The sequence below is a fragment of the Anopheles cruzii genome, chromosome 3 (assembly GCF_943734635.1).
Source record: "Anopheles cruzii chromosome 3, idAnoCruzAS_RS32_06, whole genome shotgun sequence".
In the NCBI taxonomy this organism is placed as follows: Eukaryota; Metazoa; Arthropoda; class Insecta; order Diptera; family Culicidae; genus Anopheles; species Anopheles cruzii.
In genome coordinates, this window is record NC_069145.1 from 68558775 (window position 1) to 68584645 (window position 25871).

Here is a 25871-nt window from a genome sequence, read left to right on the forward strand (position 1 = left end):
GAGCTGAAAACGGAGCAGCATCGACAGTGGTGCTGGCGAAAACCAGGCCGCTACATAGAGTCATTCATCCGCACTCTATGCTCGAAAATTAACGAACAGAATATCCGATTATGTTGGCCCCACCGCACCGCATCGCACCACGAGCCCACACCCCAAAAAAAGGGTCTGTTCCTGGTCGTGCTGAATTTTTCCGGTCTCACTGTGTTTGTGTTTTCAAAAACATTCTTTTCCGGGCGAAAACAGATCGACAGCCGCCGAGATGTGGTGCGATAAAAAAAGGGCCCAGTCAAAGCGGGGAGAGAAATGGAAAGAAAAGTCAGAACACCCCCGAGTCGGTGGAGGTGGCGGAAAATCACCATTATCATTAGGATTAAAGCCGGGCTCTCTTGTTGGGGCGGGTGGACCCCGATCGGACCAACCTAGGAACTGGCTGCCGCCTGGGCCATTCATTCGCTGTACCGGTCGCCCGTTATGTGGTGCGAAAAGTCGTTGGCTTTTGGCATGTTTTTCTGTTTTGTTTTTCCTTTAGCCATTCATTTCCACGGCCACCGTGCGCGCTCCCGTTCCAGTGCAGTCCACCGTTGGGCCGTTCACCCGCGGCGGGGGGTTTGATTTGAATAAACGGTCGATGTGTTTTGCTTTCGGGCTCCACCGTGGAGTATGCGTTCCCTGGTCCTGGTCATCATCAACAACAAACCGCACGTCCGACGCGAATCGTGCCGAATACCCCATTTTCTCCGCACCGGTCACTCGCACTCGCGCGCGCTCGTCTCACTCTCGCTTGCTTCATCGCCTTTTCTCACGCTGTGAGCAGCGGGCAGCATCCGAATTCCCCTCTTCACTTGCGCTTGATTGGGCCAAGGAATTTTCACTCCGTCGCTTTCCCGGACGCACAATCACGGCGACGGTGCGATGGTGCTCGGGGTGGCTGCTCTCGCCGCTGCTCGGTAATGTCCGATTTGTATTCCTCGCCGTCGGGAATCTCGACGGGACGTATATCATAATTTTTCATTCGTCCCAAACCTTCTGTAGGGCCACAGTTCGAGAGAATGGCCGAAGGAAATAATGATGGCATTCGCAGTGACGATGAGGTGTCGGGAATGTTTGGGACGTCGTCGGCCCCGAAACGGCCACCAGCGAACCAAAAAAAGCAACCCAACTATGAACGAACGGTTCAGAGTGACACTCATTTTCACACTCTCATTAATCTCATCACGCGCGCCTCTCCGAGCTTCGTTCTCGCTCGTGCACGGCTCGCTTACAAGGGGTTTAGAAAAAAGAACGCACAGAAATGGGGATACGTTTGCACGCACGAAAGCGATTTTGACACACATTCATCAGCCGCACCGTGACTGTGAGATAGAGGGAACCCTTTTTCGGTCGTTCGTCCGCGCCAGTTACTAGTGCCGTGTGCGTGTGCGGGACAGGAAAAAGGGTCCGATTTTCACTTCCTCCGTTTGAGCTCTCCCCACAAACGATTCCCCCACCAACAACACTAAGATCCAACATTACCCGAAACGGGCTAGCTTTGTCATCGCCCGAACACCTGCTCCACCGTTACCAACCAACCATGTGGTTAGAAGGGCACAATCCACGCCGAAACCGGAATTAACATTCGGTCACTAAGGTTCACCTTGCACACAGCGCGAAACGACCACGACGAGGATCGACGGATCCGACGACGACGGGACCGATCCGATAATGATGATATTGTCGCCGGCGACAGCACCGTCCGCCGTTGCCGATAGCTCGTTGAATTCTGGCGCTGGTCTTTCCACGGACGGTGGGGCTGCTAACCCGCTAATGCTAGAAAGGATGCTGCGAGAGAGTGGGCTCCACCGTGGAAATGAGCGAATCGAGAGAAACCCAAACAAAAAAAGCACCACATTTTTCATTCTTTCAACCGCAGATCTCAACCGTGAGACGCCTGATCTCACTATGACCGATATACTATACGTTATAAGCAAAATAACGCAAAATTACACTGGCAGTTTCTTAAAATACAATTTCTTAACGTAAGTATTCTGGTGCGTTAGTTCCTACGTGAGATTTTTATCTCATATTATATAGTGGAAAGAAGCGAATCAAAAGAGATTTATCTCATCCAACCGCCACTGAGAAGGTCCCAATCATTATTTATATGTGTTGTAGAGACTACGGTAAATACTTTTCTCACAGTTACCACATTTGCAATACGGAAAACAGTTTAAAATCCCCTTTTTTGAAACAGTGATCTCACTTGCCTTCTCGCTGCTCACCGATCTCATCTCACAGACGCTTGAACCGTGCACTATAAACGCCCGCGGTCTCATCGGTTTGTTTTCGTTCGAGACCGGCACGCCAGCTGTCAAACAGGAATTTTCGTGTTTTCTGTGTTGCAAATTCGGTGAAGCGCGCGAATGCTCCTCCGGGAGATCTTAAAAACGGTTTTGCGATGGGAGTTTTAGGATTGTGGAAGCTGATTGAGCAATCCGGTAAACCGGTTCCATTGGAAACGCTCGAGAACAAAGTGCTGGCCGTGGGTAAGTAAGACAGCGTGCCAGTTCCGCTTCATTCGTTCACTCGACTCTGGTCTTTGGTTTTCGTCTCCAGATGTGTCGATATGGTTGCATCAGGTGATAAAAGGATTCCAGGACTCGAAGGGCAGCGCTTTGCCGAATGCGCACGTTTTGGGCTTATTCCATCGGTTGTGCAAACTGATGTACTATCGCATTAGGCCGATATTCGTGTTCGACGGTGGCGTTCCGGTGTTGAAGAAACAAACGATTGTAGGTGTCAAACGAGCGATTATAAGGTCCCACCTTTGCTGACATGTTGTTCCATATTTCCTCCTGCAGGCAAAGCGTAATCAGAGCCGAAATAACTACCAGAATGAAGCGGATCGTATACAGCAGTTGCTGCTGGAAACGCTCGCCAAAGAGAAGGTTGTTCAGCAGGCGCTCGGATCGGCCACGAACATCCTTATCACACCGGGCAAAAAATCCGTACCAGCAAGTGGTGGTAGCGCCAGTAAACAACAGCCAATCGAGGAGCGGGATGAAATGTTTAAACTGCCCCCCATGAAGGCACCCGAAGAGCCAATCGATCTGAACAAAAGCGACAGTTCGATGGACGAAAAATCGTCACGCAACTATTACCACCTGAATCTGAACGCTATCGACGTGACGAGTGTGTACTTTAAGAATCTTCCGGCCGACGTGAGGCACGAAATTCTGAACGATATTAAGGAAACGCGCAAACAGTCGTCCTGGGGCCGTCTGCACGAACTGCCCGTCCAGAGCGATTCCTTTTCATCGTTTCAGATGAAGCGGCTTCTCAAGCGCCGCCAGGTGCAGGTAGAGCTGGAAGAGGCCGAAAAGGAAATGGGTGGAAAGTGTCTGTCGCTGGCCGAGCTGGAATCGCTACTCAACGAGGAAGGTGTCGAAACATCGTCCAGTCGAGCCGCCCAACAGATTGCATCGGATGAAAACACACGATTTCTGCTCGTCCGTGACGTACAGAAAGCGATCGAGAAAGCGAAGGCACGCGAGGAAGAAGAAAAGCTAGCGCCAAAGGTACCCAAACTTCCGAAACTGGTGCGCCAGACAAGCGGTTCGATGGACGATGACAAAGAAATGGATGAAGAGCTACAGATGGCGATAAAAATGTCTCTCATGGAAGGCGAAACCCCGAACGCGGTGATCGAACTGGATGAAGACGATGTCCGGATGTCGCGGCAGCAGAAGCAAGTATTGGGAACTGCTGCTCGAACCTTAGCCCGTGGCTTTATGCTGGAGTACGGAGGGCTTACGAATGAGGAGTTTAATGAGTTGTTGCACCAAACGCAGGATGTCGATTGTGGAGACGTAAACGATTCGATGGCACAAATGTTCATCCTTAATGGTGCCTCGATCTTGGAGCCAACAAACGACCGGGTCAATGAGCATCCAAAGGTACCAGAGCCTGAAGAAGAAAGCCCAATCGAGGTGAAAAATAGTAGCGAGTCGGAAACTGAATCCGATTCTGATTTCATCGATGTTCCGACGGACAACTTGAGTGATTCAGTGTCCGGGTCCGGCGTGTCGCTGCCCCTCAACCAAAGCAACCATCTCAAGCCGCACTACAATCCGATTGTGGACTTTACGATCGACGATCTTAAGCAACTCGGTGGAAAGCAAAACAAGAATCTGAAGAAAGGCGTAGAAATTTTCATCAAACAGGAGGAGATGGGAGTTTGCGATCAGGATGACATTTTTGCGGATGTTTTCAAGAAGGGCAACATCGACGATGAACAGAGTAAAGCAGAGACACCACTTGCGATGTGCAGTATACCGGTGGAAGCAATGAAAAACAGCATAGGCGAGCGCGGAACCTCCAAAGAAAATGCACCGTCCGCTGAGGCTGCTGTACTGCAACCGGTTGTAGGTTTAAAGATTAAAAAGGTTGATGATATCAATGCACAGCTGAAAGAGCAACTTGAGCAGCTCCGAAAAGGCCTCCCGAACATGGAGCTCGATGGCATCGGCGCTCTCGGGCAACCTGCTTTGGAAGGTATTTTGCCATTGGGAAAGATAGTGAAGCCCGTGGAGGACTTGAAGAGCATAAATGACACACTCAAAAAACAACTGGAGGACTTGAAGACGAGTTCCATCGCATTAGATTTGAATGACATAAGTGCGAATGATGTGGAGCAAGAAAAGGCCGCAGCTGAAGAGGAGGTTGATAGTGATGCCACAATCATCAACGATGCTGAATCCTTGTGCACTTCGTTGATATCTCCCTTGAAGCTAAGCATTTCTGAGTCGATAGTAAAGCAGCCGGACATCGCGAACGAGTCGCAGAATGATGTTGGCATCGTTGAGCAGACGGCGCCAGTGATCGAAATTCTCGGTAGCCCCTCGAGGAAGGGTACACTGGAACACCTGGTCGTTGCCCGCACACCGGGAAAAGACTCCAAAAAGCAAGACCAACCAGAAGAACGGTTACCGTACGTACCGAAACCTTTCTTTGTCAACAAAACACCTCCCTCGGCTTCGCCATCGCCATCGAAGAGCGGGAACGCGCCCAAGCATGCTTCACCCAGTGTTGTGAAGCAACTGTTTCCGAAGATTGTGGAACCGGAGCCACAGCCATCGACTAGCAAGCAGTCAGCACCCGCACAACCACCGGTTAGTGCCGATACGCTAATTTCTGAGATGGCTACCACCCTTAAAGATACCAGAACTCCAGGCGAACTCAAGCAGATGGCGCTCGATTTGGCCCAGAACGAGCGTGAGCTCGAACGGGAAAAGAACAAACAGAATCGGCTTGGAGTTTCAATTACCGATCAAATGCGCAACGATTGCATGGAGCTATTGCAACTCTTCGGTGTACCGTACATCGTGGCACCGATGGAAGCCGAGGCACAGTGTGCATTTCTGAACCAGATCGAACAGACCGACGGCACAATCACGGACGATAGCGACATCTGGCTGTTTGGTGGTCAGCGGGTGTATAAGAACTTTTTCAACCAGCAAAAGCTGGTGCTTGAGTTTACCATCGACGGTATCGAGCAAACGTTCCAGATGGACCGTAAGAAGCTAATTCAGCTAGCGTTGCTAGTGGGAAGCGACTACACGACAGGTATACACGGTATCGGGGCCGTAACTGCGCTCGAGATACTGGCTTCGTTCCCAGCGACTCCGGAACAGGCGGGGGAAACATCGGAAATGATGTCGCTGCTGTCGGGATTGCGAAAGTTCCGGGACTGGTGGCAACACAGTCGTGCCGGAACCGCCACAAGTGGGACGCGCATTGCACTAAAATCGAAGCTTAAGAACATCGACATCGGAGAGAGTTTCCCCAGTTCGGGTGTTGTCGAAGCGTACCTGCAGCCAACGGTGGATTGTAGTGATGAAGAGTTTACCTGGGGCTATCCGGATGCGGACCGATTACGGGATTACGCCCGACAAAAGTTTGGCTGGACGCGTTCGAAGACGGACGACATATTGATACCGGTGTTGAAGCGACTCGATGAGCGAAAATCGCAAACATCCATTAAGAACTACTTCAAGGTCCAAAGCGCTGTAGCTCAAAACCGGTTAAAGGTTAGTAAACGCGTGCAGCATGCGGTTGATACGATGGCAGGTAAGATTGAAACCAAAGCCGACGAAGCCGGGTCGGCTAAAAAGAAAAGCCCTGGGAAGAAAGGAGGTCGTAAAAAAAAGCCTGCGGCTGGAGAGGCGGTAGAATCGATTACAAGGGTCGATTTGGAGTCGAATGATGGGAATATTGGAAAGGAAGCACCCAACGCGCCCCCCATTGATGGTGGACATGATTCTGCTGAAAAAACTACCAAAAGATCGGCTGCACGCAAAAAAGTTGCTAACAGTGGTGCATTGGGAGCTTCGGATAAACCGAAACGTGGGCGCAAGAAGGCCACAACGGTAGATGCACCTGAAGGCGATACGAATCAGGCCACGCAATCTTCGCCCGCCAACCCAGCTCAATCGGGTCACTCGTTAGCGAACATAGGGGGGATCATTGCAAATATCAATCAACAGTCGGCAGGAAGTTTGGCGACGGACAAGGAGAGTGCCGTTGGACGGAAGAAACGAGCGGCCAATAAAATCCCCGACTTCAATCCAGTCATTCCGCAGCGTGTGAAAGATCAGGAGGAGATGGCCAACCGGAAGCAGAAGGCAGCGGAACTGTTCAAGAAGCTTCGAGCGGAGGGAACGATAAAGAGTAAGAAAGCAAGAGACCAATGAATAAGAGTAAAGAAAAACGCCGTTTTGTCAAATCTGAATTTAAATTGAAAATCTCGATATAATCGTGTTTTGAAAGTTGGATTTTAATACGCCCTAATAACAGAATGCAATTGAAATTGTACTTCATTATAATTTTGTATTATTTTTTTTAAATGTATTGTTCTATTAGTTTTCAGTGGTACGTTAAATGTATTTCTAAAACATCCGAACCAGGGTACAATGGTACAACATCACAAATTCAATAAAGGCTCCCTTCTGGTTATATCCAAAATGCCTTTTAATATGTTTTTGTCATATGAAACGATGGAAACTTAAGAATGGGAAAGAAAAGTCTCTTGTTGAATTTATTGTTACAATGCAAGATCAACCACAAACAAAGGTGTGCACTGCGGTCCCGGACCATGCTGTTCCTTTATCGAGCACCAAGCGTCTCCATGTGCGAAAGTAGGGGAAAGGAAGGGATCAATTTGTCTTAAACGGACAAGAAAAGGAGCCTCCACTGTTCCCACCGTGCAAATTGGTATGACTTTAAGTGGCCGCGCAACCCTTCACATCACGGTGACATTATGGTCCCCACGGATCGCCGCTTCATCGACCGAGCGACGATTTGAATTGTAGATTGCAGAAAATGAGCAACATCCCGAGGTCCGATCGAGCACAACGATGGCGCGATGATGACTTTATTTCGTGGGACTATTTCATGACCGGCGGTGAGCGATGAACGATGTGTCGAAAGCCGTAAGTCCGCCTCCAGAGCGGACGTATGCTAATCGTTCGTTGTACTCTGCGGCGTCCGGGAGGAAAATGGCAATTAAGTCATTTAGAGTCGGCAGAAAACTGCTGGTGTCTTCCATGTTTTAAACGCTGTCGGCCTGGAGTATGCTGCTCCGGTGATTAGGGCACTGCCTGTCGGACAGGTGGGCCAGCGAGAGAGATTCATTTCCTCTGACTTGTTTATTAGTCATCCGGTGGATAATGGAGATTAATGCTTTTCTGTTATGTAGCGCTTTGGAAACATTGCTCTCAGTGCCATTTCGTTCACCTTCGGAGCGGTTTAGGAACATGCTTCGAACGATGATTGTATCTAGTCTTTAACACAAGGCAGCAGATTCAATTGAAGATAATTTGTTCTTTAAGGGCACGGAACGCAACGAAAACATCAAACATGAATCGAAAACGTGATTATATGAGTCATTAATTACTAATATCGCCATGAAGGTGATAGTGAGGTTCTAATTACTGGTCACTTTTTAAATCAATAGAAACGTTGTCCGAAGAAATGTGCTATGATAACCCCTGGGTCAGAGTGTGCGTGTAGGTCAGATAAGGGGATAATGTACAAAATTTATATTGTGTTCATGGAAATTATAAATTGATTTATACTTACTTCCTATACTGATCACATTACAATAAAGCTATGGTTAATCTATCAGTGCTGGAATGCATATGTGTAAATTATATTAATTTCAGTAAGTGCGTCGTGCTTTGGTAAAAAACGGATTTCTGTTTTGCCATCGTCCGGAGTGTGAAATTTGATGTTCAGCAGTTCCAACAACTCCGGTCCGAGAAAGAACTCAGAAACAATGAAAACATCAGAATAAGAGAGAGAGAGAGAGAGAGAGAGAGAGAGAGAGAAGTGCGAGATCTGGTGAGAGTGTGATCTCCTGGTCCGCGAACCTGCGCATGGTTAGCGATGCGCTAGTGGCGGTTAGTCGCTAGTAGCTGCTAGTAGCGATAGCACGAATCAGCCAGCGGATCGCGCTGGCTTAGCGACTCTCCATCTCCCTTTACATTTTCCCATTCTCTTCCGTTCTCTCTCGTGATCGTTTCGTGTAATATGTGAAATCGCGTCCGTGTGCGCAGAATGCTGATCGTTCCGGTAACTTACGCTTAATCCAGTTTACCAAGAAACTGGATTTCTTTCTCACTAGATGCGGGGAAACCTAGAGCTTCGGTGAATTTTAGGCAGTATCTGTTTTGTTCGCACATTTCGTGCGGCTATCGGTTCGTTTCGGTCCGCCAATGCTCACGGAAGCGCTACGCTTTCAGTCTTGAGTCTTCGCTAGTACTGATAAGAGAATCTCCAGTCAAAACAGATACGGTCGTTTGACGGACGTGCGGTTGCGTCTGAGGTACACACCTGGGTATAGGTGACCATGGCTAAGGCTGGAGGCCATCTTCGACTTGCGGTATTGGTTCGAGGTTGATTACCACCATCCTTGGGTAGCCCAGCACGGAGAAGTGTGTGTGTGACGCGACTGTGCGATAAGGAATATGTGACCGACTAAGACGGTGTACGATTAGATAGGCGTGTTTTGCAGTCGCTTTGGAGTCTTCCGTTTCGCGTAGTTCGCCGGGTTCAGTCGCAGTCTTGTTGGAGGACAACGAAATCCCGGTTATTGATTTCACCAGTGCGCCACGCCGTTTCCGTGGGGAGTGTGAATAGTCGATCATGCACGCACAGGATCACCAGCGTGTGAGTATGATCGTACAGCAACAGGTAGCCCGAGGATCAGCAACCCCGGCGTGGTCCCGTGGGTTTTTTTTTAAATCCGTCAAATAACATCAACTCAACTTTCATTGTGTGGCGTGCGTTGCGTGCGATAGTGTCACGTTTGGGCCACGCCGGAGGGTTTGTCTGTTTTTGTGAATGCGTTGGACGAGACCACAGTAATTGTAGGTGAAGACACAACGAGTTTTACGGCTGACCGGTTGACGGTGTCTGCCCCCGTGGCTGTGTGGCGTGAGTGGCTGCTCACACCCATCACAGTCGGTCAGTAGACTGTCGTAATGGACAGCGGGTCGTGATGCGATCATAACAGTGGTGTCATCCGGGCAACCGGCTCGTGAGTGAGATCTAGAGTGACCCCCGACGACCTGACGATATCCGGGCCCGGCAGACGAGCTCAGCGGGTCGAGACGATTTTTATTTTGTCGAATCGTTTCGTGAAAATGAGTGGGAATTTAAATACCACCCAAAGAGAGTGAAAATGTCGCGTAAAAATAGTAAACCGAAAGTGTTGATGAAAAAGCAGATCGCAGACCAAGGGGTGAGAATTATGTTGGCGACAATACTCGCCAAGAGTGATACTAAATCTACAAATCGGAATCGAAAAGATTCGCTGTTTAAAATGTGCTGCTCCAAACCGCACCGTTTGAAGTTGAAATTCGAAAACAGAGTGTGAGGCTACTGTGTGCGAGGTCCGGGTTAAACCACCGCAGGCTGTGAACCGTGTTGCGATCTGTAAATTAATGCCAATTACGGCATTAGAATGACCGGCAAACAGTGCGTCGTCGGTAGTGCTGCAAAACCGCGGTTAGCAAGCCGCACGCCCTACGCCACGCTGAACCTTGTTAATCGATCGTGCGCGAATTAATGTTGGACTTCACCGTTGCGCGATGGAGATGTCTCATTGGACAAGATTCCCCGTCCATCCCCGCAGCAAGTCATCGGAAGCGCCGATATGCTAGTGTACGATGCGGCGTGGCCTACTAGTAGTGTGACAGTTACAGTGTAGGTAAACAGCATTGTCATGTCGTTGCTGTCGAAGCTCTAATTAACTATCTTCAATGGAGAGATTCGTCTTGTATCATGTCGTCGTGTGCGCTTGTTCGTACCTGTGTGCAAGAGTGCGATTATTGGCCAATGTCCGACAAGTTTCCGCCTATGAAATGATCAGAAGATACCGATCCAAGCTTCGTTTTGGTGTGTGACGTGCGTGACTAGTTAAAAGTGAGATTCGGGCATACTCATCGGATCTGTGATTGATAGAGAGGTCACCCTTACACGCGTTTTCGATTAGGATGATTTATGGCCTTCAAGTCTGCAGTCTGGAATCTCTGACACATCCTTCACAATATTCGAATGATTTGTTCATCCGATTGCCATCGATAACGGCCGGATTAATAACAGGAGGTTGGAGACACCACCCGGAGCAGGCATAAGCCTTGAACCAGTTATGGATACCAACCGGCCAGCTGACTTAAGTTCCCCTTTAGTCCAAGGTGGCAGATACGCTCCGCTTATCGGCTAGCAAGAAGGCTCAAACACACCCAGCACGAGAGCTGCGCTGTGACTTGCGGCAAACCTCGCAGGGTGGGTCAATATCACGGGCAAGTCGCGTAAAGTGTGAAACCCCGCCCCGAACCCGTTCGGGAAGCGAAAAACAGAGACCGTCGCTGCGTCCTAGGATTGACAGGATGAATTGTTTAGTCTGGTACGGTGGCGTAGTATTCTTACTCGGTTGACCGTGAGGGTCTTGTATTTCACTCGGGTTTTTGTTTCAAGTTGGGGATACGCGCCGTTTCGGGGTTTTTTGTTTTGCTCAAGACATTCTAAATTTAGACCCAATCTTCGGCTGCCCAGTGGTGCGTTTGCTGTTCGGCGTATCGGACTTGACACCGATCCCTGATGGATCTGACTGGCGAACGGTTCTAGAACCGAGTGAGCTTGGCCAGGGTCGCACCTTCCCTTTCCGGAAGGGTTACGTTTTCTTTGGTTTGGCACGGAAGTGAACAGTTTTGGAAACTCTTATCAGTTACGACTTAACATCACACGTGTGATAACTACGATCGGCAGACGTTCTGTCCCGATCACAATTTTACGCCACTACAATATTCCCCGTAGCGAATTCGCAAATTCTATGAATCATTTTGTTTTAACTCGTGACAAAGATAAGACTTATCAGCAGGTTTTTCAGTCGAACTTTGAATCTGGCTTTTTGTGCTTTGGCGGGAGGCACATGACGCTTGATTTGAATCATCATAGGATGACGTAATTTAGCTAAGTATCAATGCAAGGAATGCATTGTCTCAGCGCTTGATTCTTCTCTCTTTAGATGACCGTAGTCTTAATTGTTTAATGGAACCCCGGTTGACAGGGGAGTGTAATAAACAGTACTGTTTTATGACCAGTTGCACCTTAGCAAGTGTGAATAACGGACAGGCTTAGTAGAGATAGTGCATAACCTAAACAAATGATCACAAGCCGCCAAGGGTGATAAGCGGCCTACACTAGAGCCTTCCCGCTGACCATGCCCGGTTCGTAGTAGTGGGCCAACCGTCTTGGAAAAGTCGAAAAGTGGGCCAACCGTCTTGGAACTATTAAGTACGCTCGTTAAAGTTACAGCTGTCCATCAAACGACTTGACACCGCTCGCTAAACCATTACGCTGGAATGTATGATAGGGCCGCCCCGCATTCACGTGCAGAGTATTGGCCTGTCTTATCAGCGCTTCTACGACAGCGGCAGGAATCGATCAGCTTGGGTGCGAAAACCTTGCTGATGATCAAAAAACAAAAGCAGTGTGATAAGGGCAAAGAATCAGGTCCGATGCTGTAAAACAACCCATTCCGTGGTGGCTGGGGACGTAGTGTGTTGGGCGTATGTAAATATTGAACTGCGAAACACGCGACACGAGATGTCACTTCCGAGCGGAGTTCCCGGACGGGCGCGATTTGTTTGGTTTGTTGGTTCTTGATTTGTTTTCACAAACACTTCGCCGTCGTTGAGCCATCATGTTTGGCGTTTGTTCAACAGGCAACATCCAACGTCCACTTCCACCAAGTGCGTGATCAAGGAGCGACCAGTTTAACGCGCCAGATGGTGCTCAATGATCGTTAGAGTTACTCCGAATTTCCTTTATTTTCCGACCATATTGTACCTCGGCCCATTTGGTTAGGTGGACAGACACTGTGTTCGTGGACATCTGAAATATATTGGTCAATGTGTTGAGCAAAAATGTGTCTACTACAAAACCGATCTAAGAGAGAGAGAGAGAGAGGCGGTAGGGACAAAGGCATACGTATATCGTTGCAAAACACAACGTAGTGGTGCGATCTTCGACTGTGGAACGAGCGAAGTGCGAACTCGACGATCGCACGTCTGCGATCGTAAAAACGATGACATTTTATAGTCCTGTGTCACCTCCTACGCACCGACGGATCGCGTGACAATCTGTTTACATGTGGCACCCCTGGTGACCAAGAATTTGTAGAAGAGGACGATGACAAAACATGATGTGGTGAGCTCTGGAGAGAGTTTCTGTAGGCCATGGGTTAGACCGAGCTGTTAGAAAGATCACCCAGATCAATGGTTTGCGGCGCGAGAAATGCGTTAAATACGAGAAGCGATGAACACGTGATCATCGTACGATCCCTTAACTTGTTACTCCAACGCTAATTGTTGGGAAATGGGTGTCATTAACGGTGGATCTTCGGCTTATAGTAACATAGTCGGTATAGCATCACAGCGTTTTCGTGATCAACCTGGCCACCGACACCGGCGTTTCGACGCGATCTTTATCGGTTGATACAGGGGATTTGCACGCTGATTTACGATCACCACAGCGGTCGGAATTTTATGTACTAGAAAAAGTGCGTTAGCGCCAACGGGATGAACACACCCACCCGGCGACGTATGGTGTGTAGCATATGCAGACGGCTCCTTCTTTTCTTTTCGGTTTTAAAGTACAGAAAAAGGGTACCATGACGATTTATGTTGTGTTATTTTTAACACTGACGCGTACCGTGACAATAAAATTTCCGAGAACTTATTGCTTCGAACGCAAGTTAAAAATATTTGCGCTACCATCTTCCCAAATTCGTCCCTGTGAGTTGCGGTTATACTTTATTAAGGTGGCTCTCATTCATTGTTGCAAAAAGTCACCATTGTTAAGAATGTCTTGTTTACAGATTACAAGTTCTAGACGCATAAAACATAATGAATAACTTCGTTCAAACGATTCGGATCGGTCGAAAACAGGAAATAAAGACATCCGTGCGTGGTGTGAAGAAAGTACTTGAATTGTGTAAGTGAGCTTTGGTGGGTACCAGTGAGCGGTGCGTTGGTGCCGGAACCGTGGTTCCGTGTCCGGTTTACAGAAGCAACGCTTGGGAAATCGATTCCCGAGCCGAAGGCAATGTCATGGATGTACAGGAGCAAAATCAGCTGGAAATCCAATCGGTAAACCCGATCCCGAACAGGCGTCCGATAAACGATCTTCACTTCACCGCGATCAACACCAACTACCGGCAGCAGAACAAACTGAGCGGCAACAGCAATGCCAGCACATCGTCCGCTTCCGGAGGCGAGGAAACGAGAGCACTTCTGCCTATGACGGGACCGAGTGGCCGTAAATTTGTGATCATACCTTGTCAGACCAACGTAGCGATCGGTGATACCGGTGGAACACCGTCTGGAAATGGTGGTGTTGCGGCAATTGGAGCAAATCCTGGTACGAGTGGAACCTCCGCTGGAAAGGTAGAACCAGGTGAAGGTTCCACATCTAGCGGGGTCCCAAGTCCCATTACGGTACCAACGGCACCAGTGGGATCTTACATTAAGCCGAAATATTTCAACAGTCTGCGATCGGTACGATCAGGTTAGTTCAGGTCCGAAAGCGTCAATAGAAGGCGCTAGTATTGCTGGTTTAAGTTTGGTTCCTTCTTTCCACGTTCTTCAGCAAATGATCCGCACGCGTTGACGATCGCACAGCAGCACCAGGCGACGATCGCTCGAAGCGGTTCGTACATCTTCAGTGACGTTGGTGGATCACCTCGGCTGTTCTCCGATGCCACCTCCATTCGGTCGCTGGCATCCATCGGTATGGGTTCGACCGACGGTCGAAGGATGGTCATCCGGCGGGTACCGAACTCCCCGAACGAGCTGCTGACCATGATCAACCCTCCGACGTAAGTTGGCTCCATGCTACGACGTAAAATCATTCCCTTTGCAGCATAGATCTTATCGCACATGGCGTATATTATTCAATTGAAATCGTCTCGTGAATTTCGGGTAATGTCCACGGCTGCTAGGTCTTTGAGGTCGAAAAGATTCAAATGGCACCGATTAAAGGCCGGACACGCGATCGCGTGGCTACATGTACAGCCATAATGTATACATTGATCCGATTCAGAGTATGACGTGTGTCATAATAGGAAATAAACTGGATACCATTTGGCCTAGAAGGCCAGCCACATTTACTGTGTAATTAGCTTATGCAAGCGTTTCCGATAAAGAGAACTAATTGAGCTGATCAGACCACATAATGGTAACGACAGCATCCTCTTCGACTCAACTTTGAGCGGAGTTATAATCACATGGCGAGAGTAATGTGAGACTCAGAACTGGGCATGTTCGCGTCACATCCGACATGAGCTCTGTTCTCGGATTACATTTACTGCGAACGATCGCTACAATAACTCCGTTTTCGGGCCGTGAAGCCTCCAACGCGATCAACGGTTGGTTGCGGTTTTCACCGCCATTATGCGCCGTGTGCATGCCGGCAATGCCGGCTGCACTGCAATTATCGGCCACGATACCGCCGTTGGTGGTTCACCGCAAGTCCATTTACGTAAACGTTGATGAAGTGTCCAATCTGCCGACAGATGCACCTTCCGTGCGTCCGTAATCGATAGTGCAGTTGGGAACCCCTTCCACGCACTGGGCCGTGTGGCCGTTCGACCTGATTCCGAGGGTACAACATGATCTGCTTGACAGCGTCACGAACCACTGTCTCTGGAGTCTCTGCTTTGAATGCTTAAATTCACGTCAGCCCACATTTGAGCGGAGCTGACCGCCGAAGTCACTGACCAGTGCGGATTGAGGTCAGCTGTACGGGAATTAAATTGGCACAAAAGTGCGGTCCGCCAATCGGCGCTCTTCGGATGTACAGATTTAGCTATTTCTACATTCTAATAGCGCTACACGCCAGGGAACGTTTCGACAGCGGGCGGACGTGACCCCACTGAACATGATGTTCCATTCACTTGATGAGCCTTTGTTGTCCCCTGTCGTTCCAGACCGCTCGGTAACGATAATTCTCAATTGAGGAAGTTGTTATCAATGTGGACGTCAGCTGTAGGAGCAGACATAGAATTACGTTCGATTAGCTTCCGCGGATAGTAGTGCTGTCCTTTCGGTTGCGCTTTGCATAACCTCAAATTACATGAGTTGAAAAGTGCATAATTTAATTGACGAATACCCGACCCAAAATCGCATTCCTCATTAGGGCGATACGAACCGGTACCATTTCGTATCTTGAGCTGATCTTCAGTGCTAGTAAACAAAGATTTCGTTGTGTAATGTTTCGCACTTTCAGTTTCGGCAATGGATTATATCTTATCTTTATGGCCGGAAAGAATGCGAATTCGTTCCATTCGGACAGACGGTATAAATCAATTTAACATAGTCAGATTACTGTTACTGGGAGTTTGTGAAGTTTAATCCATCCCAGCCAATTTTCATTTCTTCGCTCGGTTATTTGGCGAGTTCTCGGTCAACAAATCACGGCCATTAGCCTGCAATAAACGAAACATGCGCTTCCCGATAATGCGACTTTTATTGCCGTTATAAAATGTAAATTTGTATTATAAAAAGTATATTGAAGCCCAGTTCGCCCCACACTAATTACGAAAGGGTCTATAAAGCGAAATTGGGCCTCCATTCGGTGCATAAAACACTAAACTCCCTATCACGACATCCATTGACGTCGAGCGGCGAGGCCGGTGGAATTCTGATGGCCAACCGGTGTTTAATGTTCTATAAATTGTCAGAAATAAGAACAGCATTCAACTGGTACGGTCTCCCTGGGACTAGGTCGTGAATTGGTTGGTCAAATATTTACTAGATGGCCATAAACTCACCGTGCTGTTTAGCGCGTATCTTGAGGAGGGTAGCCGTACAATGCTCCTCCGGTGGCCGGTGGCCTCTCGGCGCCGGTGTTAAAAGCGGCCGTTACGTCGCTTACGATTAAAGTGTCTGGATGCGATGATAAATATCGGATACGAAGATGCGGTAGTGAGCCACTGCGAGGCGACAAGAGCTCGGTTAGGAGATGCGGGGTTTTACCGGACTGTCTGCTTATTAGAATGGAGAGAAATAAATGTGTGATCGTATTGTTAACAAAATAAATATAATCTGACAACTTTACGTAGATTTGGCTGCTCTTTCTTGAGTGTAAAAGTTTTGAAAAATATCAAAACTCAAACCCATATGGACCCTCTTTTCCAGGCGGGACTTCCTTCCCGGCGGGCCTTGGCCTCCGGAGCACGAAATGTTGCCTCAGACCATTATCACCTCCGAGGATGTGACGTAGAGTTGACGGACAGGTTACTGCAGCGTTGAGAAGAGCCTGCGTGGGCGGATGTTGCCACGGGCTATCAGAGCAAACTTTAGTACGATCGGGAACGTGAAACGGAACAAACCTTCGCTGTGGTTGATCCACTTTAAGATCAACGATATCAGTTGAATTCCTCGTACCTGTTCGCGCCAGTCAAAGGCTCACACTCCGCCACTGAACGACAGTTTCGAGTTTAAATTGACCGTTGACCAGTCAGTTCGGTGTCATAGTGGATATGCTCCCGGACCAGTAAGGAGCCGTCTGGAAGTGTTTTGTGTTCAAAGTGACACCAAAGCCATGAGTGTAACGAACCAGAAGCACGAACCTGTTCCCACCGGTGATGACCCTGCGGATCATCGGCCGAAACGCTTGCAAGCGAACGGCACGTTGCCGGCTTCCACGGACCGGACTCCACTCATGACGACGATGCCGAGCTACCCGAACAGCCCGGTTCTGATGAGACGTTTCGGAGGAGAGTAAGTGTTTTGGCGAATTTTGAGTTGCATAACGAGCCCTCTCACGTGGCCACAGTGCGGTCGTGATTGGACGGAACATTGGATTACAACTTTATAGCGTAGCGAAGTGCTACAATATCATTGGCAGACTGATTCTACGTTGTGTGATGTAATGTTCAGGCCGAGTGCAAGCTGAATCTAGTCACGCCATGGCGTAATTAGTTTGATACGTTACTAATGATGTAGGGCACCACTGGTAGCAGTGGTTGTGGTCCTAAGTCGTGACGGTAGATTACTAAGTGAACAGTGCTATCATTCCGCATAAGTGTAAACAAAAGATTGGACGCGTATCTGTTGGAAAATGAAAAGAAAGATCCAACATATCTGCGCAATTTAACTAGATCTTCTTTAGAGTATCTGCTGCTTATTAAATCATATTAGAGATTTTATATACTTAAAAAAATATCATGATATACGAGAAGGTGGAATGATTACTATTCTCGCTCTCATCCGATCCAATGGCGTAGCGCGGACATTCGTCACGTGCTCATAATAGTTTGCATGCTGTCGTGAAATCTGGGGTTCGAAGCGATCCACGATCCACAGTCGGCAACATTACTTCCGGTGATTCGAACCCGAAACCGACCGAGAAAGCCTTGGACGGAAGTGCTAATGGAGAATGATCTTTCAACAACTTCACTAGGCTCGAGAACTAAATAAACAACACAAAAAATATCCCTCGAGTCTAAAGGGACTATGCTTTGCTGAAAAGGGCATAAAAGTACTTCAGCAAACATGACTTGAACGTGCTACAAATTGAACTATTATCACTACCTGGTGGGTTTATTTGTTTATCACCGAATGGCGCAGTTGTAAGGCCAAAATAATAAAAAAGCTCGATTAGGACTGAAGAATGGTGATAATTATGTTGCTAACAGTAGTGTACCACAGATTCCTGGCTTGAGTGGACTGAAACTCTGAATATTTGTTTGATTAACATTTAGCATGTGATACCGTAAAGGAATCAAAACGTCTACTTCGTGAGACAAACTTAATTTGGTATGATTTTATCAGCTTTTTATATGTTTGTGTGGTATCTTATGTAGCGCTAGAGAACGGTTTAGAAAATCGCTCAAATGCAGCGATATGAAGTGAAAGAAGAATATTTAGGACTGCTTCGCTAACTCCCAGTCAGGGTGGACCCATTTTGGAAAGATGCAAGGAAATGGAACCTCTGCCGAAATAAAGCACTTTGCCGCCCAATTGGCACATTGTGAATATCTGTTGCTAGTGTCCAAACTCACAATCCACTGACTTTTGCCACCATCACGGCGACTTTGAAGTAGCGGCTCATCTCAGCCAGACTTTAGATTAACCTCGCTAGCTCTGACCATTTAGTAACTAAACAGTGCGGAAAAGAAGTGATTGAGTCTCAATTAACGCCCCATCCTTCCTTTGCAGACCACCGGCAGAAGAGACGTACGACAATGAGAGTTACGGGGGCCTGTCGGATGACTCCGATCTCGATAATCTCAAACCGCGCAAGCAACACTGGGCCAACAAGATGCAGTTCGTGCTCGCTTGCATCGGCTACTCGGTGGGGCTCGGCAACGTGTGGCGATTTCCGTATCTGTGTTACAAAAGTGGTGGAGGTAACCTTGCCGACTTACACACCAGAGGGCGCCTTGGAAAAAGTGTACTAAATCCGATTTCTCCCGTTTTCTAACCATCATCCACAGGAGTGTTTTTGGTGCCTTACTTCATCATTCTGCTGATCTGTGGAATTCCAATGCTGTTCATGGAACTGGCCGTCGGTCAGTACACGGGCCGGGGTCCGATCGGTGCCCTTGGGCAGCTGTGTCCATTGTTTAAAGGTACGTGAACTTGAAACGCAATCTGTCGCCGCCAAAGAGAGCAGTTCGTCGCTTACGGTTCACACCAAATCGTTCGTTGGGCGGGAGCGAATGAAATTTCCCCGAAAATGTATTCATGCGCCTTCTAATTGGGCCTTCCAATTAGAGAGACGAAAGGTTTGCCCGTCCGCTTCGGCGGGACAAAAAATCAGACAAATCTGGCATGAATGAAGCTCGCTCATGGCAAGAGTGATCGTGTCGAGATCTGATCATGAATGGAGCACTTGGACACTCGGGCGCTCGGGATTTCGACGGTGCAAGCCACTAACAGAACGACCGAGGTCAGAAGGGCCATAAATCTCTGCCTCTGCTCTCTGTATTTCGATTCGCTGACGGTGGGCTAATGCGAACGTGCCATACGTGGTATGCAAGATAGTTCGCAGCTTCCCGCTTCGTGGAGTCAGCGTTGGCAGACATGTTAATGGATTATAATTAGATATCAGTGAGATGAGAATCACACGTCGGAATGTTGTTTCACTATGTACTGCTATTACTCCATTTAATTCTTCAATGGTTTTTGACAAGTCTGAGTCTGGCTACTGAGCAAACATTGTCAACACATGCCATATTGATTGACGATTCGCTAATGGAGCTCAACAAATTAACGTCGATAACATCAACTGTGTTCTTAAAGCTTGCAGTTGCATTCCCTTAAAAGCACCAGTAGCTAGCCCTCAGCCGATCGCGTTTGCGTATGCTAATGAGGAACCGGCGTGTTGATGGGTGCGCAAACAGCAAGCACTCCGCTCCGGCTACCGCTCCTCGTTTTTCGCAACTAATGAAGTGTCAATCATCAATCATCGTCCCATTCATGGCACAGGCTGTGTGGTTCGCTGAGGCATTTTAACATAATTGTCGCTTAATCAACCCGACCATTAAGGAGGGGTCTTAATCGGTGGGTAGTCAGAGTAGACAACGTGGCACCCCGGGCACACCGGTACTGCTTACTCTAAGGAACCGGTCGTCAAATCCTGCATTCTATTTCTCCTGACACACAGGAGCACACGACTTGGACCGCCCTATTTTTCTGTTTCCTTTTTTTCCTAAATGCTTGCCTTGCAAAATGGCGATCAACGGCTGATGAATAAATAATACCAGGCGACAATACCTAACCGATCGTGTGCCGCGGTTTTGATAAATAATGCATAACATAAAACGGTAAAGGAACGGCGCGCAGTACGCGTTCTGGACTCCATTCATTGTGTGGGCTGAATGCATATTTGCATTGTTTCGCACAGGGTACGACTTAACGGGGAAAACTGTCACTATAAATCATGAAAATTTAAATATCACTAAGGTCATAACAGTCGCGACACGTGCCCGGCGTTCGGTGGAGGCACGATACTTGGCTTCGAAGATAAGCAACAGAGACTAACTTTTTCACGGAATGTGCAGCCCAATATGAGCCGTAGGTTCGAATAAAATGCCGCATTTGGTGTGTGGCATTTTTGCTGTTTTCTAACAAAAAAATAAACAAGACAAAGAAACAAGAAACTTTTAACAATAAGGCAACAAGTAATTACAATCCTTAAGGAACCCTCCATCTTCATTTCAATTTTACTGTAAAATATTGTTTTCAGTGCAAAAAAGCTTACGAACGACTGCTCAATGCTGTTTATACAATGATCTGAACAAGAGTTTATTTTAATTAATACATTTTGGGAACTTAACTAATCGGATTACTATTCACCTTCTAAAACGGTTTTTTGCCGCAGGTACCGGTTTGGCGAGTGTGGTCGTTTCATTCCTGATGTCAACTTACTATTCTGTTATCATTGCGTATGCAATCTACTACTTCTTCACCTCCTTTCGGCCGGACCTACCGTGGACGGACTGTTCGCACCGTTGGAACACCCCGGACTGCTGGGTGCCGGAGGGTATGAAGCACAACTTGACGCGACCAGAAATGTCCCGCACTCCGACAGAGGAATTCTTTGAGTATGTTACCGACCGCCAGCCGTGCTGATTCGATTAATCCCCATAAACGTACTCTCCTGATCATCCTCAAGAAACAAGGTATTGCAGATAAGTCACGGTATCGAGTATCCGGGGGCAATGCGCTGGGAGTTGGTTGCGTGTCTAGTGTGCGCCTGGATTCTGGTGTACTTTGCCATCTGGAAGTCGATCAAATCGTCCGCCAAAGTACGCTACCTGACCGCTACGCTCCCGTTCGTACTGATCGTAGTATTTCTGGGTCGGTCGCTGACGCTGGAGGGAGCCGACAAGGGCCTGCACTACTTCTTCCGGCCCAACTGGCAAGAGTTGGGTAGAGCGAATGTAGGTTGGAGATAATTTATGCACAGGGCGCAGCAACAGTTTGTGACAATGCTATGTTTCCATTTCCAGGTGTGGATCAATGCCGCAGCCCAGAATTTCAACTCGATCGGTATCGCGTTCGGGTCGATGATTTCGTTCGCTAGCTACAATAAGTACAACAATAACATCCTTCACGACACGCTGGCAGTGTCGTTCGTCAATGCAATCACTAGCCTGCTGGTCGGCATCTTTGCGTTCGCCACCATCGGTAACATAGCGCTCGAGCAGAGCACGACGGTCGAGGATGTGCTCAGCGGTGGACCGGGCTTAATATTCGTGGTGTACCCTCAGGCACTGGCAAAAATGCCTGCCGCTCAGCTTTGGGCCGTACTGTTTTTCTTCATGCTACTCTGCTTGGGTCTGAACAGTCAGGTACAATACCGACGACGATAGCGATCATTCTTTACACAGCTCACCAGCCCCATAATGCTCTCCTTTTAGTTCGCGATCGTTGAGGTGGTCGTTACTTCTATCCAAGATGGGTTCCCCCGTTGGATCAAACGGAAGTTAGTCTACCACGAGTTGTTGGTGTTGATCGTTTGCGTCGTGTCGTTCTTCGCCGGCTTGCCCAATCTGATCCAGGGAGGGATCTACTTCTTTCAGCTGATCGATCATTATGCGGCATCTGTTTCGATCATGTTTCTGGCGTTCTTCGAGACGATCGCAATCGCCTGGTTTTACGGCATCAATCGGTTATCGAAGAATGTGAAGCAAATGACGGGACGGTACCCATCGCTCTATTTACGGTTCTGCTTGCTGGTGGCCGTACCGTTATTGTTGATCGTAAGTTGTTGAATTTGAAGCAAAGGTACAACTTATTACATACCCGTAATTTATTTTTTTTCGGCCTGCAGTCATTGTGGATATTCAGTTTGATCAATTACGAAGCTCCAACGTATCATAATGGTAAATACAGCTATCCCGGCTGGGCCCACGGTCTCGGATGGGCTATTACGTCAGCTTCCCTGGTCTGCATTCCATCGTACGGCGTATATCAGATCGTTCGGGCAGAAGGAAATACATTCGGCGAGGTAGGTGGACACTGTTTTGCGAGATAATTGAAGGAAAATCTGTCGATTCTCTATAGTAATCCCTAACACCGTTTACAGAAACTTCTGAACACGTTAAAGCCCAACATATACGAGTGCAAAATATGTGGCGAGCATCATTGCGATCATGACTTCCCCGAGGACGAGATGGGACCAGAGATGGCCATCATCGAGTCAACATCGGGTGTCCCGCTGATCCTGCAACAACCTCCCATCGGTCACATGCACCACCTCCCGGTACAAACGCAGGAAGAGGCGACAGCGCGCGATGCAGCAAATAGTGGTCCGGCGAATAGTTCAACTGCACAAAACTCCGGAAACAATGGAGAAGCCCGGTGAATTACGCAAACATCGTTTAAACATATGTTACGTGTGGCCGAGGTGGTGCAATAATAATTCAAGCAAGCGAGCTGGCGATAGCGGGCATTACGAGCAATACTTTTGCAACGAACCCTACAAGTGAACAGCGTAAAAGACAACTCAATAATTTTAAACAAAGACTCACACCTTTTAGTTACCATTCGAACGTGATAGGCGGAACGGAGCGAAGGTGGCGTCGCTCGGTTCGCCGCGTTGAACGTTAGACCGTTACGGAGAGCACGGGCGGATTTGTGTTCAATTTCTTGGCAGCGATCGTCCAAGAGCAATAAATTTTATCGGACCATGTTTGCTTAGACGTTAAAGAGTATGGTTTTCACGACTTCCAGTGTCGAAAAAAGCAAACCGTCGATTGTGTATAGATTTCACGTGCGTTCGATTGAAAAATTAGATGAATTCAATCCGATTCCGAAGATGTACGATATTTGTAAATCCATTCTCGATTCGTTTCCATAACAATAAACTATTCATAACTGATGGCGATTGGTTTCGAATTCATTTCCTTCCAGTAGCTTGATAAAAATGCCCGTTATTTTTTCAATTAATTGTTTTCAAATCTGCCTTTTCTTTCTGCTGGCATAAGAGCACCCTGGCGGAGGCTACCGAAACCAAGAGACGTCAAAGTTTGACGTCTCTCAAGAGGTCGCAAAACTGACAGCTTCTTCGGTGAGATCTTATTGTTTACACACATTTTCACCGCAGTTCATAGTCGCGTCCGAAGCATTGAGCTTATTTTTGGTCAGTTTTCTTTTGTTTCGGAGCAGACCGGGAACCCCCACGAATCAGGAACAACTGAGAAAAGGCCCTCCGTCCTCGCCACACCAAGATTGGCGTAGCGATGGCTGCCGGCTGTAGCAAAGCATTCGCCTCGAAGTACGAGGAGGAGCTCTACTACGACGTGGAGTTTGAGGAGTTTTGCAAGAATTTCGAGTTTTCGGTAAGTTCTATGTGGCTCTCTCGGGCGGGGAAAAAAAATGCTTACGGTAATCACCCCATCGTGTTGTTTGCGTAATCGTTGTGTGATTTCCTTTTTTGGTTTTATGGCGTGCATCTTCCGGTTTACGAAAGAACTCATCGACCTGTTGGATATGCAATGGATATTATGGTCCCAGCTATGGTGAGCCGCTGTGCGGAACGTGCCATTCGTTCATCTTCCCGAACCGTCCAAATGGTGAAGAGGAAGGTCTGGTAACGCAGGTGTCCGACGACGAAGACTCCGGCAACGACGAGCCGCCCGAAAATGGGTCCGAAGCGAAGGACCGCTCAGACGATGAATCCGACGATCTGGAACGACCGCGCCCTTCGGCACCGCGCAATTTGGGCCAGTACCTGGACATGCTTTCCCAGCCACGCGAATCGGATGAATCGCAACAGCAAATTTGTGTGCTGCCAGTCGAGGTGCTGCTCTCGATCTTCTCCTATTTGGACGATCTATCACTGTGGAACGCGAGCGAGGTATGCAAACAGTGGAAGCGCATACTGGAGGTGCACGTGCCACAGCAGATGTGGAAAAAGTACACCAAGGAACGGTGGCCACTGTTCCAACAGATCTCTACCATTCCCAACTGGTTACACGTAAGCAAGAGTCGATGGGGCCGCTACAGATCCGCTAACTAACGACTAATTATTCCTTCCTTACTCGCTACCGGATCAGATGTACGGTGCGCTGATGAATTCCTGCTTCTGCCGCACGTGTCTGCTGCAGATGGCACTGAAAACACCGATGCGTGGCCATGAGAATCTTATTCGCGCTAATCGACTGCGAGGCGACATCCGGTCGCTGGATCGTGACGCTACCGAGGGTATCGATGCGGTGGCGCTCGACAATCAACTGTTTCACTGGCAGGCGTCCATCCTCGGCCCGACGGGTAGTCCGTACGAGGGTGGTAAGTTTTTCCTCTACATCGTCATACCCCTCTCGTACCCGATGCTGCCGCCACAGGTGCGCTTTCTCACGAAAATCGTACATCCGAACGTTTCGCGTCACGGCGACGTTGGGATCGACATTATCCAGCACAATTGGTCCCTTGCGTTGACCATCTCGAAGTTGTTGTTGTCGGTGCAGAGTCTGCTGACCGACCCGTACACTCAGGTATGAGCGGTAAAGTTACTGTTTTCGGCGTAGATATGTGTCGTTAAAGACGATCCGCTTTTATCCACAGATCTGCATGGAACCAGAACTCGGACGAATGTACGAGAATGATAGACCAAAGTTTGAAGCACTCGCCCGGCGCTGGACGTGGAAGTACGCTATGTACGAAGTGTTACCGCCACTGGAAGGCCTCTCATAGAACGGTAACTGAGCGGTAAACAAGGAATTGTTCCGTTTCATGCAAAGAGTTCACATGAATTGTGTGAGAATACTGTGTACAGAGCAGAGAAGCGTGTGAATAGCTTCAGCGCATAGTTCTTCATGTATATTTTCTGATAACATCGTGTCCTGTGTGGTGTTAAGTATGGGAAGAATGTAAGGTCCAGAGCGGGACAAATATTCATCGAGAAATGGTGCGACGCTATGGCCACATTGTAACAAGTTTCTAAACTGCCGGCATGTCAGACAAGGGATATACATACTACTATTTTAAGAAACTCAAGGTCCCCACCCATGACAGCAAATGCTAGACCCATTCCTTCCCTCGTTTCCCACGACAGTCACCAAGGAGTTCTCCCCATAGAATCTTCTTAAGCCAGGATAACTTCTAGCTTTTAAGCAATTCTTCGTTGAACGAAGCCATGTAGTGTGTGCGTTGTGGCAGCCAATGGTACGCAGGAGCACTTGTAGCCCTTAACATTAGTGTAGTACTATGACCAGAATTAAGGTACCTATTTATTTCACACCGACAAAGCAGATGGTGCGAAAGCAGAACTAATTGGCAGAGACAAAATAAATATTAAAAAAATCCAATTTGTTA

The 25871-nt window shown here is 48.1% G+C and overlaps 3 protein-coding genes across 5 annotated transcripts; all 3 read left to right on the forward strand.

The window, feature by feature from the left end:
* The first annotated feature begins 2434 nt into the window (after positions 1-2434).
* LOC128272454 (DNA excision repair protein ERCC-5) lies at positions 2435-6778 on the forward strand. Its single transcript, XM_053010268.1, has 3 exons — positions 2435-2522; positions 2593-2768; positions 2838-6778. Exons 1-3 carry the CDS (start codon positions 2435-2437, stop codon positions 6726-6728), a joined length of 4155 nt encoding a protein of 1384 aa, XP_052866228.1. The 3' UTR covers positions 6729-6778.
* Positions 6779-8458: 1680 nt separating this feature from the next.
* LOC128274744 (sodium- and chloride-dependent GABA transporter ine) lies at positions 8459-23257 on the forward strand. Of its 3 annotated transcripts, none has more exons than XM_053013043.1 (11): positions 8459-8607; positions 13421-14109; positions 14191-14419; positions 18765-18955; positions 19043-19177; positions 20932-21154; positions 21226-21493; positions 21563-21904; positions 21974-22315; positions 22387-22563; positions 22642-23257. In XM_053013043.1, the coding sequence occupies exons 2-11, from the start codon at positions 13653-13655 to the stop codon at positions 22918-22920; spliced, it is 2643 nt and encodes an 880-aa protein (XP_052869003.1). In that variant the 5' UTR covers positions 8459-8607; positions 13421-13652; the 3' UTR covers positions 22921-23257. The 3 variants fall into 3 exon arrangements, with proteins under 3 accessions (XP_052869003.1, XP_052869005.1, XP_052869004.1); XM_053013045.1 differs by having other exon boundaries at positions 13491-14109; XM_053013044.1 differs by lacking the exon at positions 8459-8607 and adding an exon at positions 13266-13337.
* A 403-nt stretch (positions 23258-23660) lies between these two features.
* Positions 23661-25834, forward strand: LOC128272507 (uncharacterized). The gene is made up of 4 exons (XM_053010330.1): positions 23661-23896; positions 24028-24534; positions 24614-25051; positions 25122-25834. Exons 1-4 carry the CDS (start codon positions 23798-23800, stop codon positions 25248-25250), a joined length of 1173 nt encoding a protein of 390 aa, XP_052866290.1. The 5' UTR covers positions 23661-23797; the 3' UTR covers positions 25251-25834.
* Positions 25835-25871: the final 37 nt, after the last annotated feature.

Coding starts and splice junctions, on each gene's coding strand:
- LOC128272454 (XM_053010268.1), top strand. CDS start 2,435: ATGGGAGTTTTAGGATTGTGGAAGCTGATTGAGCAATCCGGTAAACCG. Junction 2,523..2,592: donor GAACAAAGTGCTGGCCGTGG/GTAAGTAAGACA, acceptor TTTCGTCTCCAG/ATGTGTCGATATGGTTGCAT. Junction 2,769..2,837: donor TGTTGAAGAAACAAACGATT/GTAGGTGTCAAA, acceptor TTCCTCCTGCAG/GCAAAGCGTAATCAGAGCCG.
- LOC128274744 (XM_053013043.1), top strand. CDS start 13,653: ATGGATGTACAGGAGCAAAATCAGCTGGAAATCCAATCGGTAAACCCG. Junction 19,178..20,931: donor GCTGTGTCCATTGTTTAAAG/GTACGTGAACTT, acceptor TTTTTGCCGCAG/GTACCGGTTTGGCGAGTGTG. Junction 21,155..21,225: donor CCGACAGAGGAATTCTTTGA/GTATGTTACCGA, acceptor ATCATCCTCAAG/AAACAAGGTATTGCAGATAA.
- LOC128272507 (XM_053010330.1), top strand. CDS start 23,798: ATGGCTGCCGGCTGTAGCAAAGCATTCGCCTCGAAGTACGAGGAGGAG. Junction 23,897..24,027: donor GCAAGAATTTCGAGTTTTCG/GTAAGTTCTATG, acceptor GGTTTACGAAAG/AACTCATCGACCTGTTGGAT. Junction 25,052..25,121: donor TGACCGACCCGTACACTCAG/GTATGAGCGGTA, acceptor TTTTATCCACAG/ATCTGCATGGAACCAGAACT.